A 20,114-nucleotide genomic window follows, 5' to 3' on the forward strand; every position below is an offset into this window, starting at 1 on the left:
GAGGGTGGGAGGTACTGTGGGAGAGTGTGAGGTACTGTGGGAGAGTGTGAGGTACTGTGGGAGAGTGTGAGGTTCTGTGGGAGAGTGTGAGGTACTGTGGGAGGGTGTGAGGTACTGTGGGAGAGTGGGAGGGTGTGAGGTACTGTGGGAGAGTGGGAGGGTGTGAGGTACTGTGGGAGGGTGTGAGGTACTGTGGGAGAGTGTGAGGTACAGTGGGAGAGTGTGAGGTACTGTGGGAGAGTGTGAGGTACAGTGGGAGAGTGTGAGGTACAGTGGGAGAGTGTGAGGTACTGTGGGAGGGTGTGAGATACAGTGGGAGAGTGTGAGGTACTGTGTGAGGTACTCTGGGATAGTGTTTGGGACTGTGGGAGGGTGTGAGGTACTGTGGGAGAGTGTGAGGTACTGTGGGAGAGTGTGAGGTACTGTGGGAGAGTGTGAAGTACTGTGGGAGAGTGTGAGGTACTGTGGGAGGGTGTGAGGTACAGTGGGAGGGTGTGAGGTACTGTGGGAGAGTGTGAGGTACTGTGGGAGAGTGGGAGGGTGTGAGGTACTGTGGGAGGGTGTGAGGTACAGTGGGAGGGTGTGAGGTACTGTGGGAGAGTGTGAGGTACTGTGGGAGAGTTGGAGGGTGTGAGGTACAGTGGAAGAGTGTGAGGTACTGTGGGAGAGTGTGAGGTACAGTGGGAGAGTGTGAGGTACTGTGTGAGGTACTCTGGGATAGTGTTTGGGACTGTGGGAGGGTGTGAGGTACTGTGGGAGAGTGTGAGGTACTGTGGGAGAGTGTGAGGTACTGTGGGAGAGTGTGAGGTACTGTGGGAGAGTGTGAGGTACTGTGGGAGGGTAAGAGGTACAGTGGGAGGGTGTGAGGTACTGTGAGAGAGTGTGAGGTACTGTGGGAGAGTGGGAGGGTGTGAGGTACTGTGGGAGGGTGTGAGGTACAGTGGGAGGGTGTGAGGTACTGTGGGAGAGTGTGAGGTACTGTGGGAGAGTGGGAGGGTGTGAGGTACTGTGGGAGAGTGTGAGGTACAGTGGGAGAGTGTGAGGTACAGTGGGAGAGTGTGAGGTACTGTGGGAAAGTGTGAGGTACAGTGGGAGAGTGTGATGTACAGTGGGAAAGTGTGAGGTACAATGGGAGAGTGTGAGGTACAGGGGGAGGGTGTGAGGTACTGTGGGAGAGTGTGAGGTACAGTGGGAGAGTGTGAGGTAAAGTGGGAGGGTGTGAGGTACTGTGGGAAAGTGTGAGGTACGGTGGGAGAGTGTGAGGTACTGTGGGAAAGTGTGAGGTACAGTGGGAGAGTGTGAGGTACAGTGGGAGAGTGTGAGGTACAGTGGGAGAGTGTGAGGTACAGTGGGAGGGTGTGAGGTACTGTGGGAAAGTGTGAGGTACAGTGGGAGAGTGTGAGGTACTGTGGGAGAGTGTGAGGTACAGTGGGAGAGTGTGAGGTACAGTGGGAGGGTGTGAGGTACTGTGGGAGAGTGTGAGGTACAGTGGGAGAATGTGAGGTACTGTGGGAAAGTGTGAGGTACTGTGGGAGAGTGTGGGGTACTGTGGGAGAGTGTGAGGTACTGTGGGAGAGTGTGAGGTACTGTGGGAGAGTGTGAGGTACTGTGGGAGAGTGTGAGGTTCTGTGGGAGAGTGTGAGGTACTGTGGGAGGGTGTGGGGTACTGTGGGAGAGTGTGAGGTACTGTGGGAGGGTGTGAGGTACTGTGGGAGAGTGTGAGGTACTGTGGGAGAGTGTGAGGTACTCTGGGAGAGTGTGGGGTACTGTGGGAGGGTGTGAGGTACTGTGGGAGAGTGGGAGGGTGTGAGGTACTGTGGGAGAGTGTGAGGTACTGTGGGAGGGTGTGAGGTACTGTGGGAGAGTGTGAGGTACTGTGGGAGAGTGTGGGGTACTGTGGGAGGGTGTGAGGTACTGTGGGAAAGTGTGAGGTACTGTGGGAGAGTGTGGGGTACTGTGGGAGAGTGTGAGGTACTGTGGGAGAGTGTGGGGTACTGTGGGAGGGTGTGAGGTACTGTGGGAGAGTGTGAGGTACTGTGGGAGGGTGGGAGGTACTGTGGGAGAGTGGGAGGTACAGTGGGAGAGTGTGAGGTACAGTGGGAGAGTGTGAGGTACTGTGGGAGAGTGTAAGGTTCTGTGGGAGAGTGTGAGGTACTGTGGGAGAGTGTGAGGTACTGTGGGAGAGTGTGAGGTACTGTGGGAGGGTGGGAGGTACTGTGGGAGAGTGGGAGGGTGTGAGGTACTGTGGGAGAGTGGGAGGGTGTGAGGGTGGGAGGTACTGTGGGAGAGTGTGAGGTACTGTGGGAGAGTGTGAGGTACTGTGGGAGAGTGTGAGGTTCTGTGGGAGAGTGTGAGGTACTGTGGGAGGGTGTGAGGTACTGTGGGAGAGTGGGAGGGTGTGAGGTACTGTGGGAGAGTGGGAGGGTGTGAGGTACTGTGGGAGGGTGTGAGGTACTGTGGGAGGGTGTGAGGTACTGTGGGAGAGTGTGAGGTACAGTGGGAGAGTGTGAGGTACTGTGGGAGAGTGTGAGGTACAGTGGGAGAGTGTGAGGTACTGTGTGAGGTACTCTGGGATAGTATTTGGGACTGTGGGAGGGTGTGAGGTACTGTGGGAGAGTGTGAGGTACTGTGGGAGAGTGTGAGGTACTGTGGGAGAGTGTGAGGTACTGTGGGAGAGTGTGAGGTACTGTGGGAGGGTGTGAGGTACAGTGGGAGGGTGTGAGGTACTGTGGGAGAGTGTGAGGTACTGTGGGAGAGTGGGAGGGTGTGAGGTACTGTGGGAGGGTGTGAGGTACAGTGGGAGGGTGTGAGGTACAGTGGGAGAGTGTGAGGTACTGTGGGAGAGTGGGAGGGTGTGAGGTACTGTGGGAGAGTGTCAGGTACAGTGGGAGAGTGTGAGGTACTGTGGGAGAGTGTGAGGTACAGTGGGAGAGTGTGAGGTACTGTGTGAGGTACTCTGGGATAGTGTTTGGGACTGTGGGAGGATGTGAGGTACTGTGGGAGAGTGTGAGGTACTGTGGGAGAGTGTGAGGTACTGTGGGAGAGTGTGAGGTACTGTGGGAGAGTGTGAGGTACTGTGGGAGGGTAAGAGGTACAGTGGGAGGTGTGAGGTACTGTGGGAGAGTGTGAGGTACTGTGGGAGAGTGGGAGGGTGTGAGGTACTGTGGGAGGGTGTGAGGTACAGTGGGAGGGTGTGGGGTACTGTGGGAGGGTGTGAGGTACTGTGGGAGAGTGTGAGGTACTGTGGAGAGTGTGAGGTACTGTGGGAGGGTGTGAGGTACTGTGGGAGAGTGTGAGGTACTGTGGGAGGGTTGGGGTACTGTGGGAGAGTGTGAGGTACTGTGGGAGAGTGTGAGGTACTGTGGGAGGGTGGGAGGTACTGTGGGAGAGTGTGAGGTACTGTGGGAGAGTGTGAGGTACTGTGGGAGAGTGTGAGGTACTGTGGGAGAGTGTGAGGTACTGTGGGAGGGTGTGAGGTACTGTGGGAGGGTGTGGGGTACTGTGGGAGGGTGTGAGGTACTGTGGGAGAGTGTGAGGTACTGTGGAGAGTGTGAGGTACTGTGGGAGGGTGTGAAGTACTGTGGGAGAGTGTGAGGTACTGTGGGAGGGTTTGGGGTACTGTGGGAGAGTGTGAGGTACTGTGGGAGAGTGTGAGGTACTGTGGGAGGGTGTGAGGTACTGTGGGAGAGTGTGAGGTACTGTGGGAGGGTGTGGGATACTGTGGGAGAGTGTGAGGTACTGTGGGAGAGTGTGAGGTACTGTGGGAGGGTGTGAGGTACAGTGGGAGAGTGTGAGGTACTGTGGGAGAGTGTGGGGTACTGTGGGAGAGTGTGAGGTACTATGGGAGGGTGTGAGGTACTGTGGGAGAGTGTGAGGTACTGTGGGAGGGTATGGGGTACTGTGGGAGAGTGTGAGGTACTGTGGGAGAGTGTGAGGTACTGTGGGAGGGTTGGAGGTACTGTGGGAGAGTGTGAGGTACTGTGGGAGAGTGTGGGGTACTGTGGGAGAGTGTGAGGTACTGTGGGAGAGTGTGAGGTACTGTGGGAGGGTGTGAGGTACTGTGGGAGAGTGTGAGGTACTGTGGGAGGGTGTGAGGTACTGTGGGAGAGTGTGAGGTACTGTGGGAGAGTGTGAGGTACTGTGGGAGAGTGTGAGGTACTGTGGGAGAGTGTGAGGTACTGTGGGAGGTAGTGAGGTACAGTGGGAGGGTGTGAGGTACTGTGGGAGAGTGTGAGGTACTGTGGGAGAGTGGGAGGGTGTGAGGTACTGTGGGAGGGTGTGAGGTACAGTGGGAGGGTGTGAGGTACAGTGGGAGAGTGTGAGGTACTGTGGGAGAGTGGGAGGGTGTGAGGTACTGTGGGAGAGTGTGAGGTACAGTGGGAGAGTGTGAGGTACTGTGGGAGAGTGTGAGGTACAGTGGGAGAGTGTGAGGTACTGTGTGAGGTACTCTGGGATAGTGTTTGGGACTGTGGGAGGATGTGAGGTACTGTGGGAGAGTGTGAGGTACTGTGGGAGAGTGTGAGGTCCTGTGGGAGAGTGTGAGGTACTGTGGGAGAGTGTGAGGTACTGTGGGAGGGTAAGAGGTACAGTGGGAGGGTGTGAGGTACTGTGGGAGAGTGTGAGGTACTGTGGGAGAGTGGGAGGGTGTGAGGTACTGTGGGAGGGTGTGAGGTACAGTGGGAGGGTGTGGGGTACTGTGGGAGGGTGTGAGGTACTGTGGGAGAGTGTGAGGTACTGTGGGGAGTGTGAGGTACTGTGGGAGGGTGTGAGGTACTGTGGGAGAGTGTGAGGTACTGTGGGAGGGTTTGGGGTACTGTGGGAGAGTGTGAGGTACTGTGGGAGAGTGTGAGGTACTGTGGGAGGGTGTGAGGTAAAGTGGGAGAGTGTGAGGTACTGTGGGAGAGTGTGAGGTACTGTGGGAGAGTGTGAGGTACTGTGGGAGAGTGTGAGGTACAGTGGGAGGGTGTGAGGTACTGTGGGAGGGTGTGGGGTACTGTGGGAGGGTGTGAGGTACTGTGGGAGAGTGTGAGGTACTGTGGAGAGTGTGAGGTACTGTGGGAGGGTGTGAAGTACTGTGGGAGAGTGTGAGGTACTGTGGGAGGGTTTGGGGTACTGTGGGAGAGTGTGAGGTACTGTGGGAGAGTGTGAGGTACTGTGGGAGGGTGTGAGGTACTGTGGGAGAGTGTGAGGTACTGTGGGAGGGTGTGGGGTACTGTGGGAGAGTGTGAGGTACTGTGGGAGAGTGTGAGGTACTGTGGGAGGGTGTGAGGTACAGTGGGAGAGCGTGAGGTACTGTGGGAGAGTGTGGGGTACTGTGGGAGAGTGTGAGGTACTATGGGAGGGTGTTAGGTACTGTGGGAGAGAGTGAGGTACTGTGGGAGGGTATGGGGTACTGTGGGAGAGTGTGAGGTACTGTGGGAGAGTGTGAGGTACTGTGGGAGGGTGGGAGGTACTGTGGGAGAGTGTGAGGTACTGTGGGAGAGTGTGGGGTACTGTGGGAGAGTGTGAGGTACTGTGGGAGAGTGTGAGGTACTGTGGGAGGGTGTGAGGTACTGTGGGAGAGTGTGAGGTACTGTGGGAGGGTGTGAGGTACTGTGGGAGAGTGTGAGGTACTGTGGGAGAGTGTGAGGTACTGTGGGAGAGTGTGAGGTACTGTGGGAGAGTGTGAGGTACTGTGGGAGGGTGTGAGGTACAGTGGGAGGGTGTGAGGTACTGTGGGAGAGTGTGAGGTACTGTGGGAGAGTGGGTGGGTGTGAGGTACTGTGGGAGGGTGTGAGGTACTGTGGTAGAGTGTGAGGTACTGTGGGAGAGTGGGAGGGTGTGAGGTACTGTGGGAGAGTGTGAGGTACAGTGGGAGAGTGTGAGGTACTGTGGAGAGTGTGAGGTACTGTGGGAGGGTGTGAGGTACTGTGGGAGAGTGAGAGGTACTGTGGGAGGGTTTGGGGTACTGTGGGAGAGTGTGAGGCACTGTGGGAGAGTGTGAGGTACTGTGGGAGGGTGTGAGGTACTGTGGGAGAGTGTGAGGTACTGTGGGAGGGTGTGGGATACTGTGGGAGAGTGTGAGGTACTGTGGGAGAGTGTGAGGTACTGTGGGAGGGTGTGAGGTACAGTGGGAGAGTGTGAGGTACTGTGGGAGAGTGTGGGGTACTGTGGGAGAGTGTGAGGTACTATGGGAGGGTGTGAGGTACTGTGGGAGAGTGTGAGGTACTGTGGGAGGGTGTGGGGTACTGTGGGAGAGTGTGAGGTACTGTGGGAGAGTGTGAGGTACTGTGGGAGGGTGGGAGGTACTGTGGGAGAGTGTGAGGTACTGTGGGAGAATGTGGGGTACTGTGGGAGAGTGTGAGGTACTGTGGGAGAGTGTGAGGTACTGTGGGAGGGTGTGAGGTACTGTGGGAGAGTGTGAGGTACTGTGGGAGGGTGTGAGGTACTGTGGGAGAGTGTGAGGTACTGTGGGAGGGTGTGAGGTACTGTGGGAGAGTGTGAGGTACTGTGGGAGGGTGTGGGGTACTGTGGGAGAGTGTGAGGTACTGTGGGAGACTGTGAGGTACTGTGGGAGGGTGTGAGGTACTGTGGGAGAGTGTGAGGTACTGTGGGAGGGTGTGAGGTACAGTGGGAGAGTGTGAGGTACTGTGGGAGAGTGTAGGGTACTGTGGGAGAGTGTGAGGTACTGTGGGAGAGTGTGAGGTACTGTGGGAGAGTGTGAGGTACTGTGGGAGAGTGTGAGGTTCTGTGGGAGAGTGTGAGGTACTGTGGGAGGGTGTGGGGTACTGTGGGAGAGTGTGAGGTACTGTGGGAGGGTGTGAGGTACTGTGGGAGAGTGTGAAGTACTGTGGGAGGGTGTGGGGTACTGTGGGAGAGTGTGAGGTACTGTGGGAGAGTGTGAGGTACTGTGGGAGGGTGTGGGGTACTGTAGGAGAGTGTGAGGTACTGTGGGAGAGTGTGGGGTACTGTGGGAGGGTGTGAGGTACTGTGGGAAAGTGTGAGGTACTGTGGGAGAGTGTGGGGTACTGTGGGAGGGTGTGAGGTACTGTGGGAGAGTGTGAGGTACTGTGGGAGGGTGGGAGGTACTGTGGGAGAGTGGGAGGTACAGTGGCAGAGTGTGAGGTACAGTGGGAGAGTGTGAGGTACTGTGGGAGAGTGTGAGGTTCTGTGGGAGAGTGTGAGGTACTGTGGGAGAGTGTGAGGTACTGAGGGAGAGTGTGAGGTACTGTGGGAGGGTGGGAGGTACTGTGGGAGAGTGGGAGGGTGTGAGGTACTGTGGGAGAGTGGGAGGGTGTGAGGTACTGTGGGAGGGTGGGAGGTACTGTGGGAGAGTGTGAGGTACTGTGGGAGAGTGTGAGGTACTGTGGGAGAGTGTGAGGTTCTGTGGGAGAGTGTGAGTTACTGTGGGAGGGTGTGAGGTACTGTGGGAGAGTGGGAGGGTGTGAGGTACTGTGGGAGAGTGGGAGGGTGTGAGGTACTGTGGGAGGGTGTGAGGTACTGTGGGAGAGTGTGAGGTACAGTGGGAGAGTGTGAGGTACTGTGGGAGAGTGTGAGGTACAGTGGGAGAGTGTGAGGTACTGTGTGAGGTACTCTGGGATAGTATTTGGGACTGTGGGAGGGTGTGAGGTACTGTGGGAGAGTGTGAGGTACTGTGGGAGAGTGTGAGGTACTGTGGGAGAGTGTGAGGTACTGTGGGAGACTGTGAGGTACTGTGGGAGGGTGTGAGGTACAGTGGGAGGGTGTGAGGTACTGTGGGAGAGTGTGAGGTACTGTGGGAGAGTGGGAGGGTGTGAGGTACTGTGGGAGGGTGTGAGGTACAGTGGGAGGGTGTGAGGTACTGTGGGAGAGTGTGAGGTACTGTGGGAGAGTGGGAGGGTGTGAGGTACTGTGGGAGAGTGTGAGGTACAGTGGGAGAGTGTGAGGTACTGTGGGAGAGTGTGAGGTACTGTGGGAGGGTAAGAGGGACTGTGGGAGGGTGTGGGGTACTGTGGGAGAGTGTGAGGTACTGTGGGAGAGTGGGAGGGTGTGAGGTACTGTGGGAGGGTGTGAGGTACAGTGGGAGGGTGTGAGGTACTGTGGGAGAGTGTGAGGTACTGTGGGAGAGTGGGAGGGTGTGAGGTACTGTGGGAGGGTGTGAGGTACAGTGGGAGGGTGTGAGGTACTGTGGGAGAGTGTGAGGTACTGTGGGAGAGTGGGAGGGTGTGAGGTACTGTGGTAGAGTGTGAGGTACAGTGGGAGAGTGTGAGGTACAGTGGGAGGGTGTGAGGTACTGTGGGAGGGTGTGAGGTACAGTGGGAGGGTGTGAGGTACTGTGGGAGAGTGTTAGGTACTGTGGGAGAGTGTGAGGTACAGTGGGAGAGTGTGAGGTACAGTGGGAGAGTGTGAGGTACAGTGGGAGAGTGTGAGGTACAGTGGGAGAGTGTGAGGTTCAGTGGGAGAGTGTGAGGTACAGTGGGAGAGTGTGAGGTACTGTGGGAAAGTGTGAGGTACAGTGGGAGAGTGTGAGGTACAGTGTTAGAGTGTGAGGTACAGTGGGAGAGTGTGAGGTACAGTGGGAGGGTGTGAGGTACTGTGGGAGGGTGTGAGGTACAGTGGAAGGGTGTGAGGTACTGTGGGAGAGTGTTAGGTACTGTGGGAGAGTGTGAGGTACAGTGGGAGAGTGTGAGGTACAGTGGGAGAGTGTGAGGTACAGTGGGAGAGTGTGAGGTACAGTGGGAGAGTGTGAGGTTCAGTGGGAGAGTGTGAGGTACAGTGGGAGAGTGTGAGGTACTGTGGGAAAGTGTGAGGTACAGTGGGAGAGTGTGAGGTACTGTGTTAGAGTGTGAGGTACAGTGGGAGAGTGTGAGGTACTGTGGGAGGGTGTGAGGTACAGTGGGAGAGTGTGAGGTACAGTGGGAGAGTGTGAGGTACTGTGGGAGAGTGTGAGGTACAGTTGGAGAGTGTGAGGTACAGTGGGAGAGTGTGAGGTACAGTGGGAGAGTGTGAGGTACTGTGGGAAAGTGTGAGGTACAGTGGGAGAGTGTGAGGTACAGTGGGAGGGTGTGAGGTACTGTGGGAAAGTGTGAGGTACAGTGGGAGAGTGTGAGGTACTGTGGGAAAGTGTGAGGTACAGTGGGAGAGTGTGAGGTACAGTGGGAGGGTGTGAGGTACTGTGGGAAAGTGTGAGGTACAGTGGGAGAGTGTGAGGTACTGTGGGAAAGTGTGAGGTACAGTGGGAGAGTGTGAGGTACAGTGGGAGAGTGTGAGGTACAGTGGGAGAGTGTGAGGTACAGTGGGAGGGTGTGAGGTACTGTGGGAAAGTGTGAGGTACAGTGGGAGAGTGTGAGGTACAGTGGGAGGGTGTGAGGTACTGTGGGAGAGTGTGAGGTACAGTGGGAGAGTGTGAGGTACTGTGGGAAAGTGTGAGGTACAGTGGGAGGGTGTGAGGTACTGTGGGAAAGTGTGAGGTACAGTGGGAGAGTGTGAGGTACTGTGGGAAAGTGTGAGGTACAGTGGGAGAGTGTGAGGTACTGTGGGAGAGTGTGAGGTACAGTGGGAGAGTGTGAGGTACAGTGGGAGGGTGTGAGGTACTGTGGGAAAGTGTGAGGTACAGTGGGAGAGTGTGAGGTACAGTGGGAGGGTGTGAGGTACTGTGGGAAAGTGTGAGGTACAGTGGGAGGGTGTGATTGAGGGTGGGAAGTAATTTAGCTTGGAGACTACCACTGTACTTACCTAGTTGTGCTTGCGGGGGTTGAGCTCTGACTCTTTGGTCCCTGTAGGAGTGTGGGAGTGTGGGTGTGTGTATACGGTATACATGAGTACATGTATGCGCGTGTATGTGTATGGATGTATAAGTGACTAAACCTCTAAATAACCCCATACACGCTGCAACATTGCAGGTAAAGAGACATAATCTGTATTGATTGTATATTCATCAATTGTTATAGAAACATATTTATGGTGTAATCTTTTCCAGACAAGAATATGGACGACCCGTTCTACCAGCTGGAGGCCTCTGACAATGGTTAGTATGTTACCCCTGTGTCCTGGCTCACCCTAGCTCACCTGTGTCCTGGCTCACCCTAGCTCACCTGTGTCCTAGCTCACCCTAGCTCACCTGTGTCCTGGCTCACCCTAGCTCACCTGTGTCCTGGCTCACCCTAGCTCACCTGTGTCCTGGCTCACCCTAGCTCACCTGTGTCCTAGCTCACCCTAGCTCACCTGTGTCCTGGCTCACCCTAGCTCACCTGTGTCCTGGCTCACCCTAGCTCGCCTGTGTCCTAGCTCACCCTAGCTCACCTGTGTCCTGGCTCACCCTAGCTCACCTGTGTCCTGGCTCACCCTAGCTCACCTGTGTCCTAGCTCACCCTAGCTCACCTGTGTCCTGGCTCACCCTAGCTCACCTGTGTCCTGGCTCACCCTAGCTCACCTGTGTCCTAGCTCACCCTGGCTCACCTGTGTCCTAGCTCACCTGTGTCCTGGCTCACCCTAGCTCACCTGTGTCCTAGCTCACCCTAGCTCACCTGTGTCCTAGCTCACCCTATCTCAACTGTGTCCTAGCTCATCCTAGCTCTCCTGTGTCCTAGCTCACCTGTGTCCTAGATCCCCCTGGCTCACTTGTGTCCTAGCTCACCCTATCTCAACTGTGTCCTAGCTCATCCTAGCTCTCCTGTGTCCTAGCTTATCAATGGCTCATCTCACCTGTGTGTGTGTGTACTCACCTATTTGTGCTTGCAAGATCGAGCATTGACTCTTGGATCCCGCCTTTCCAGACATCGGTTGTTTACAGCAATGACTCCTGTCCCATTTGTGTGTGTGTGTGTGTTTACTAGTTGTGTTTACTAGTTGTGTTTTTGCGGGGGTTGAGCTTTGCTCTTTCGGCCCGCCTCTCAACTGTCAATCAACTGTTTACTAACTAACTACTAACTTTTTTTTTTTTTTTCCACACCACACACACACACACACACACACACACACACACACACACACACACCAGGAAGCAGCCCGTGACAGCTGACTAACTCCCAGGTACCTATTTACTGCTAGGTAACAGGGGCACTTAGGGTGAAAGAAACTTTGCCCATTTGTTTCTGCCTCGTGCGGGAATCGAACCCGCGCCACAGAATTACGAGTCCTGCGCGCTATCCACCAGGCTACGAGGCCCCCGCACCAGGCTACGAGGCCCCCGTGTGTGTGTGTGTGTGTGTGTGTACTCACCTAGTTGTGCTTGCGGGGGTTGAGCTCTGGCTCTTTGGTCCCGCCTTTCAACCGTCAATCAACAGGTGTACAGATTCCTGAACCTATTGGGCTCTATCATATCTACATTTGAAACTGTGTATGGAGTCAGCCTCCACCACATCACTGCCTAATGCATTCCACCTGTTAACTACTCTAACACTGAAAAAGTTCTTTATGACGTCCCTGTGGCTCATTTGGGTACTCAGTATCCACCTGTGTCCCCTTGTTCGCGTACCACCAGTGTTAAACATGTCAATTCCTCTGATAATTTTGTAGGTAGTGATCATGTCTCCCCTTACTTTTCTCTCTTCCAGTGTCGTGAGGTGCACATCTGATAATTTGTAGGTAGTGATCATGTCTCCCCTTACTTTTCTGTTTTCCAGTGTCATGAGGTGCACTTCACGCAGCCTTTCCTCGTAACTCGTGCCTCTTAGTTCTGGAACTAGTCTAGTGGCATACCTCTGAACTTTTTCCACCTTCGTCTTGTGCTTGACAAGGTACGGGCTCTATGCTGGGGCCGCATACTCCAGGATTGGTCTTACATATGTGGTATACAAGGTTCTGAATTATTCCTTACACAGGTTCCTGAAGGCTGTTCTGATGTTAGCCAGTCTCGCATATGCCGCAGATGTAATTCTGTTTATGTGGGCTTCAGGAGACACGTTTGGTGTGATATCAAGTCCTAGATCTTTCTCTCTGTCCGTTTCATGAAGTACTTCATCTCCTATTCTGTATCCTGTGTCTGGCCTGTTTCCACCGCCTAGTTTCATTACTTACATTTACTCTGGTTGAACTTTAATAGCTATTTGTTGGATCATTCATTCAGTTTGTCTAGGCCATCTTGTAGCCTCATACTGTCTTCCTCTGTTTTAATCCTCCTCATAATTTTTGCATCATCAGCAAACAATGAGAGGAACGATTCTATACCCTCTGGGAGATCATTTACATATATCAGAAACAGTATAGGTCCAAGGACTGACCCCTGCGGGACTCCACTGGTAACGTCTCGCCAATCTCAGACTTCACCGCTCACAGTGACTCGCTGTCTTCTATTGCTTAGGTACTCTGTTATCCAATGGAGTACCTTCCATTTCACTCCAGCCTGCATCTCCAGCTTTTGCTCTAGCCTCGTGTGTGGTACTGTGTCAAAGGCTTTCTGGCAATCCAAAAATATGCAGTCTGCTCACCCCTTTCTTTATTGCCTGAGTTTTGTTGCCTGGTCGTAGAATTCAGTTAACCCTGTGAGGCAGGACTTGCCATCCCTGAACCCATGTTGATGCTGTGTTACGAAGTTCTTCCACTCCAGATGTTCCACTAGCTTTTTTCGCATAATCTTCTCCATCAGCTTACATGGTATGCAGGTTAGAAACACTGGCCTCTAGTTCGTGCCTCTTGTCTATCCCCCTGCTTGTATATCGGGACTACATTAGCCGTCTTCCAAATTTTGGGCAGTTTCCCTTTTGCCAGTGATTTGTTATACATTATGGAGAGTGGTAGGCACAGTGCTTAAACTCTCTTTCCTTCAGTATCCAAGGAAAGATTCCATCTGGGCCTATAGCCTTTGTCGCATCCAACTCTAGCAAAAGCTTTCTTACATCCCCACTGGTAATCTCAAACTCTTCTAGTGGTGCCTGATTAACTATTCCCTCTACACAACTCCACGGCCCTTGTGGATTTGTTCTATTCCCTCTATTATCTCTGGAACTCCTCATTGCTCTGAGATGAAAACCTCCTGGAATTTCTTATTCAGTTCCTCGCACACTTCCTTGTCGTTTGTAGTGAATCTGTCTGCCCCTATCCTCAATGTCATTACCTGTTCCTTTACTGTTGTTTTTCTCCTGATGTGACTGTGCAGCAATTTAGGTCGAGTCTTTGCCGTGCTTGCGATGTCATTTTCTTATTACCCTTCTGCCTCTCTTCTCAACCTGACAATCATTTCTAGCGCTCTGGTATTTCTCTGCTCTCAAGAGTCCTGTTATTTCTATAGTTTCTCCACGCCTTTTTATTTTGCCGCTAAGCTAGCCTACATCTCTGGTTTAACCATGGGTTTCTCATCTGCATTTCGTTGTTTTCCTTTTGGACCGGGACAAACTTGTCTGCTGCCTCCTTACACTTCTGCATGATGTAATCCATCATGTCTTGGGCCGTGTTTTCCCTGAACTCTGCTTCCCATGTTATATCTGTTAGGAATTTTCTTATCTCCTCATAGTTTCCCTTTCGGAATGCCAGCCTTCCTTTTTCGGAATGCCAGAGGTTCCCTGACATGCTGGCTTAAGAAGTTTCTTGTCTCTACCTCCAATAGTTTAGCTCTCCATGTATCCTCACCTCCATGCAGTTCCTCGTTCTCCCAGTCGATCCTTCCCTGATTGAAGTCCTGTACGATGAGCAGATCTATTTCTACAAGCAACAGGGGCTACCCTCTCAATTATAGTGTTAACTGCCATGTTGTTGTTGTCATACTCTTGTACAGATCTTCTGTCATTTGGTGGAGGGTTATATATCACTGCTACTACTATTCATGGTCCTCCCATCGTCTTGGTACCTGCTATGTAGTCTCTGAATCCCTTGCAGCCCAGGATAACCATCTCCTTGAAACTCCATTCCTTTCTTATTTGTAGGGCCACTCTGCCTCCTCCCCTTCCTTCCCTCTCATTCCTTATTACAGTGTAGTCCTGGGGTAGCATAACATTCATTATGATTCCTGAGAGTTTTGTTTCTGTGAGTCCGATTACATCTGGGTTCACTTCTTGTGCTCTTTCCTTTAGTTCACTTGCCTTGCTGTAATCCCATCTATGTTCGAGTATATCACCTTAAAACTAACTCTCTTCTGTCCTTCCTCAGTTTCTGTTGATTCCCCTGAAGCAGGAAAACAGGGAGGGACCGGGATGGGAGGGCCTATGAAGGGAGACCTAGGGGATCTGGGGTGTGAGGGTGGTGGGAGGATCTGGCATGGGGAGGGTGGTGGAGGAGGAAGGGCTTGGGGGGAAGGGGGATGCTTGGGAGGGTGAGAGGGGGAGGCTTGGCAGATGGGGGAGAAGGGAGAGCTTGATGGGGCAGAAGACGAGATAGGGCTTGGGAAGGCAGAAGAGGAGGGAGGGGTTGGGGTGTGGGGGAAGGGAGGGCTTAGGGGGAGAGGAAAAAGGGAGGGCTTAGGTGGAATCAGGGAGAAGGGAGGTCTTAGGGGGTGGGGGAGAAGAGATGGCTTGGGGGTGGGGGAGAAGAGAGGGCCTGGGTGGGTGGATGGGGGAAAGGAAGAGCTAGGGGGGTGGGGAAGAAGGGAGGGCTTGGTGGGGGAAGATGGGAGGTCCTGGGAAGAGGGGGGGTTGGGGGAGGGTGCCCAAGATGGGCACTTAATGGGGTGATAGCAAGGGTTGGGGCAGGTAGGATGACTATTGGGTGGAAGGTGCAGGTGGTGCTCCTCTCACTGTGTCTGTTGAACTGCTTGTGGAGGGTTCCCCACTCCCCTCTGGGATTGTAGGGTTCGGGGTTGTGTTTCCCCGATTCCTTTCTTTCTCCCTGCACTCCTTCCTCGCGGCTGCTGCCCTCATTCACCTTGTCTTATCCCTCGGCAGGAATACTTTTTTGAACTTCAGTACATTTACTAGTCCACTCTTCCTTCTTGAGGTTATCTTGAGATGATTTCGGGGCTTTTTTTTAGTGTCCCCGCGGCCCGGTCCTAGACCAGGCCTCCACCCCCAGGAAGCAGCCCGTGACAGCTGACTTAACTCCCAGGTACCTATTTACTGCTAGGTAACAGGGGCATTCAGGGTGAAAGAAACTTTGCCCATTTGTTTCTGCCTCGTGCAGGAATCGAACCCGCGCCACAGAATTACGAGTCCTGCTAACAGGTCCTCTTTTGTGTTCTCGCTCGTGAACCAATGAGAATCACATTTACATGTTTGAGTGCGTCAGTGTGCGTGTGTGTGCATGTGTGTGTGTTTGTGAGTGTGCTTATGTTGTACACAGCGAGTCATGAGTGTATGTGATTCCTGAGGTAATCTTACTCCGCAAAGCCCGATCCGCTCTGATTTAACTCTTCGTTTAAGGAGTCCAGCCGATATTGTCAATCTAACTGAATGTTTGGTTATGGCGTAAAAATTTGAGTCTGTCCTCATTATATCATTTAGTTAATTAGGTATGTTTGATAAATATTTGCATACAACAAATCCATTTATTTAAAATCAAGAAATTATTAAATATATCAATCACATTCATCACTAAAGGTAAACTCCGTGCTCCGTGATAATGATAGGTTTTACTCTACAACAAATTGGGAGTTATACAAAGTATAATTGGTGATGTACATATGATGTAACGTTACAGGTACAAGGGGGAACTGAAGTACATGTGAACTAATACTTGCAGGTACCCAGGTACACATCTCGGGGGCTGAGGAACGGTACATCCAGGAGGGCAGCGTGCTGGCGGTGACCTGTACCGTTGCCCACCACCACATGAAGGGTCCTCACGCCGTGGTGTGGTACCAGGGCGCCCGCAGACTGGACTACGATGCTCCGAGAGGCGGAATAGCTCTCCAGGTCTGTACCTCATGTGTGTATGGCAGGTGTGTGTGTGTGTGTGTGTGTGTGTGTGTGTGTGTGTGTGTGTGTGTGTGTGTGTGTGTGTGTGTGTGTGTGTGTGTGTGTGTGTGTGTGTATGTATGTGTGTGTATGTGTGTGTGTGTGTGTGTGTATGTGTGTGTATATGTGTGTGTGTGTGTGTGTGTGTGTGTGTGTATGGCAGGTGTGTGTGTGTGTGTGTGTGTATGGCAGGTGTGTGTGTGTGTGTGTATGGCAGGTGTGTGTGTGTATGGCACGTGTGTGTGTGTGTGTGTGTGTGTGTATGGCCGGTGTGTGTATGTTGTCAGCCACCTATGTGATCTGGGTCTTGGATGTTCACACAGACATCACAATAGCGTGATATATGAAATGAACAAATACAAACAGGCCGTGATGAGAGTTCGAACCTACCTCCGGGATTATCTCAGACGCGACTTAGTCGACAATTGTGGATTTGTTCTCTTGGATGTACCCCACATATATGCAGGTGTGTCCTCTCTCACTGCCAAAGGTGCTCTTACAGTTGCTGGTTGTGTCTAGGTCGTAGACGAGAGTTAACAAGCTTTAAATCTCAACCGGAAAATGTTTCCTTCTGTACCATAAAAACTTTAGTTTTCCTCCGGGGCAGGTAATGAATTGGTCACGCCAGATGTCAGTTATTTACACGTGTAGTGTGACTGGAGTGCTCCTGTGGAGTACACCATGAAGACGAGGGCACCCTTCACCACTGTAACGGAACTGCTCCTGTGGAACATCTGCTTCAGTGACACCATAGTTCCTACCCGAAGCCGGCGCCCATGTTAATGTCTGAACGCTGCAACCCGTTCTCGCAAATTTAATAAGTCAATATTGACTTATTAAATATGTGCATAGGTGACATACTTAACATAATAGATACCCTTAAAAAGATTCATAGAAAACACCGACCTTACCTAACCTACTTAGTATGTTAAGATAAGCATCTTATTGCTTCGTAATTACAATTATTACCTAACCTATAATAGGTATAGGTTAAGTAATAATTGTAATTACGAAGCAATAAGATGCTTATCTTAAGATACTAACAAGGTTAGGTAAGGTCGGTGTTTTCTATGAATCTTTTTAAGGGCATCTATTATGTTTAGTATATCACCTATGCACGTAGTTAATAAGTCAATATTGACTTTACGAATTTGCGAGAACGGGTTGAACGCTGACGCCTCTGGAGACAATATGATGAGAATCACGTTGATAATAAACTTAAAACTTGATCGTGAGGACGAGGGAGGCCAGCTATTGTTGCCTCAAGATAATACCTAACTTAAGACTACTTCAAGGAGACACCAAATATATCCTATCTCATAAGACTAGACAAAAAAAAAAACGCTAAATATGCAACCCGTCAATTACCACAATGGTAGTGCAAAGGTATAAATATGTTGCCTCCAAATGCACTAGGAAACTATGGCTTGTCTAAGGAGAGTAGCGCATCACCTCAATGTATAATACTCTGCAACAAAACAATTTTTTAATACACCACCACCACCACTAGTTTCGAAATCCTGCCTCAGTGTTATTAAAAGTTGGTTGTTCATAGTTCATGATAGAGTTGTTCATCTGGTTAGAGGCATCGTTAATGTGTTTGACCCCATAACATATACATTCAGAGTCTCTTCACACCATTCCTTTCCCGCCGTCCCATTCCAAATTCTTATCCTGACCTCTTCCCAGTGCTGTATAGTCGTAATGGCTTGGCGCTTTACTCTGATTGCTTCCTTCCGTTCTTCACACAGGAGAGATGTGACTGGTTGTGTGTGTGTGTGTGTGTGTGTGTGTGTGTGTGTGTGTGTGTGTGTGTGTGTTACGGCCACGATGGGTCGCAACCGGGTTCTTTTCTAGAGGAACTAAAGTTCTGGTATCCAACCCCAAGTTAGTAGTGGCTTTCAAGGAGTGAGCTTGGTAATGCAAGTAAAACACAATGGGGGAGTTCCATTGAATACGACACTTCATCAATTATCAATATATTCACATATAATCACTTTCCCATCACCCTCATATAAAATCATAACGGAAGTATTACTACACTGATATATACACAAATGTCGCTCTCATAGGACACTAAGCGCTCCTCGACGCTCAAGCGATGCAGTCTTGTCAGCTTCCGTGTTTCCTCAACACACAGTACCGTCCTCAACCAGTACTGGGAAACACCAACGAGTCTACCCTAGCCACGGACCAGCCTGTCTACAGTCTCACTAGGTGCTCCTTGTGAACGCCCACAATCACTCTGCAGCCTGGTGCTGGCAGAGAACATCAGCCTCGCGCTGCTGGGCCTCTTCACGAACAAATACAAGGGTAGCGAATCCCTGGCGGGAGCTTCTTGCAACTAGCTAGTTACACTCCTCCGTAGCACCTCACTGTCGGGCGTCTCTTCCTCTAGCCAGTCCCGGGGTACGCCGAATTCTGTCACTGCCACTTCACAGGCAGACAGTAGAACACTACACAGTTCCTCTTCGGCGGCGGCTCACTGCTTCCGTAAAGCAGAATGGAGTAGAGAGATATAGGCTGCCCTGGGTAGACTGACTGTCCTCGTACCACTGCAGCCCTACGTCGACTCTGTGGATACAGACACGTCATCAGTACACTGGTCAGTACATGGGACACTAGGAAACATCACTTACGTACTCTGACATAGACATACAACTCCTCCTACAATAGATGGCGCTGATTTTCTAGGCGCCACCTCACCAGAGGTCAGCACCAGCTACCTCTCGAGCTGACTAGGACAGGAATCTAGCGTCTCTTGCTGGTATCTTCCTGTCACCACTAGATGGCGTCGTCCAATTTGTGGGGGTTTCGGGAGCGGACTCACAGATGGCGTTGACGTCGCTGCTCCTGGCTCCGACGATGGAATCGGGTTTGCAACAGTGTGTGTATTATGTAAAGTTTTGCACTTTCATGTATCATATTTACCTTCAGTATAAGACTCTCCGTCAGGAATGAACTACCAAACACGGGTTGTGAACTGTGACAGCCGGATACATGCATCGCTGCACCAACACACACAAATCAATGATCTTATCACACGAAATACGCAAGATTATGGAACGCAATTCGCCGATATTTTGACGACTGAAATATGCTGCCACTTGAAAAATCTGGTAAAGGCATAGGTAACATTACATAGTGATATTCAATATAACATCCTCGTATTACTACAGATAACTGCACAGACAAAAACAAAAATGCCATTTTAGTTTGCAAAGTTCAAGGTAAACTTTAGGAAATAATGTGTAAACTCAAAAAACGCAGTTTACTCGACATGATGATCCGCACACACTCCAGCACACAGGTGGTGTGGTTGGCCGCGCCAATCACCTTCATAGTCTAGAATTATTAAATATAAATCGTACTTCATTATAAACATTCCCGCGCGCCTTAACATATACATATATACTCACTCTTACCTTAACCTATATTTTTTTACAGATATGATAAATTTAGCCAATAATTTCACACTTAAACAAGTATATAGATATGTATATTATGGGAGTTGGTAGAGTGAAGGGTGTGTTGTGTGAAGATAATAATAAGGAGGTGTGTGTGTCCACTCCCCAGACAGAGAAGGCGCCGAGCAGAACGGTGAGCAGGTTGATGTTGTCAGCGGTCACCCCCAACGACTCTGGCAGATACACCTGTCGACCAGATACTGGCGGAGTCTCGTCCGTCTCTGTGCACGTCCAGTCTGGTAGGTGACTGTGTGTGTGTGTGTGTGTGTGTGTGTGTGTGTGTGTGTGTGTGTGTGTGTGTGTGTGTGTGTGTGTGTGTGTATGTGTGTGTGTGTGTGTGTGCACGTCCAGTCTGGTAGGTGACTGTGTGTGTGTGTGTGTACGTCCAGTCTGGTAGGTGACTGTGTGTGTGTGTGTGTGTGTGTGTGTGTGTGTGTGTGTGTGTGTGTGTGTGTGTGTGTGTGTGTGTGTGTGTGTGTGTGTGTGTGTGTGTGTGTGTGTGTGTGTCTGTGTGTCTGTGTGTCTGTGTACTCACCTAGTTGTACTCACCTAGTTGTGCTTGCGGGGGTTGAGCTCTGGCTCTTTGGTCCCGCCTCTCAAACGTCAATCAACAGGTGTACAGGTTCCTGAGCCTATTGGGCTCTATCATATCTACACTTGAAACTGTGTATGGAGTCAGCCTCCACCACATCACTTCCTAATGCATTCCATTTGTCAACCACTCTGACACTAAAAAAGTTCTTTCTAATATCTCTGTGGCTCATTTGGGCACTCAGTTTCCACCTGTGTCCCCTAGTGCGTGTTCCCCTTGTGTTAAATAGCCTGTCTTTATCAACCCTGTTGATTCCCTTGAGAATCTTGAATGTGG

The 20,114-nt window shown here is 51.6% G+C and overlaps 1 protein-coding gene across 1 annotated transcript in view; it reads left to right on the forward strand.

The window, feature by feature from the left end:
* Positions 1-19,493, forward strand: part of LOC138368635 (uncharacterized) — a 45,890-nt gene extending 26,397 nt beyond the window's left edge. The window contains exons 3-5 of the mRNA XM_069331280.1: positions 9,938-9,985; positions 15,565-15,737; positions 19,356-19,493. Of these exons, the coding sequence (XP_069187381.1) occupies positions 9,938-9,985; positions 15,565-15,737; positions 19,356-19,493 (359 nt within the window). The remainder of the gene's footprint in view (positions 1-9,937; positions 9,986-15,564; positions 15,738-19,355) is intronic.
* Positions 19,494-20,114: the final 621 nt, after the last annotated feature.

Source organism: Procambarus clarkii, chromosome 3 (genome assembly GCF_040958095.1).
Source record: "Procambarus clarkii isolate CNS0578487 chromosome 3, FALCON_Pclarkii_2.0, whole genome shotgun sequence".
NCBI classification, from domain to species: domain Eukaryota; kingdom Metazoa; phylum Arthropoda; class Malacostraca; order Decapoda; family Cambaridae; genus Procambarus; species Procambarus clarkii.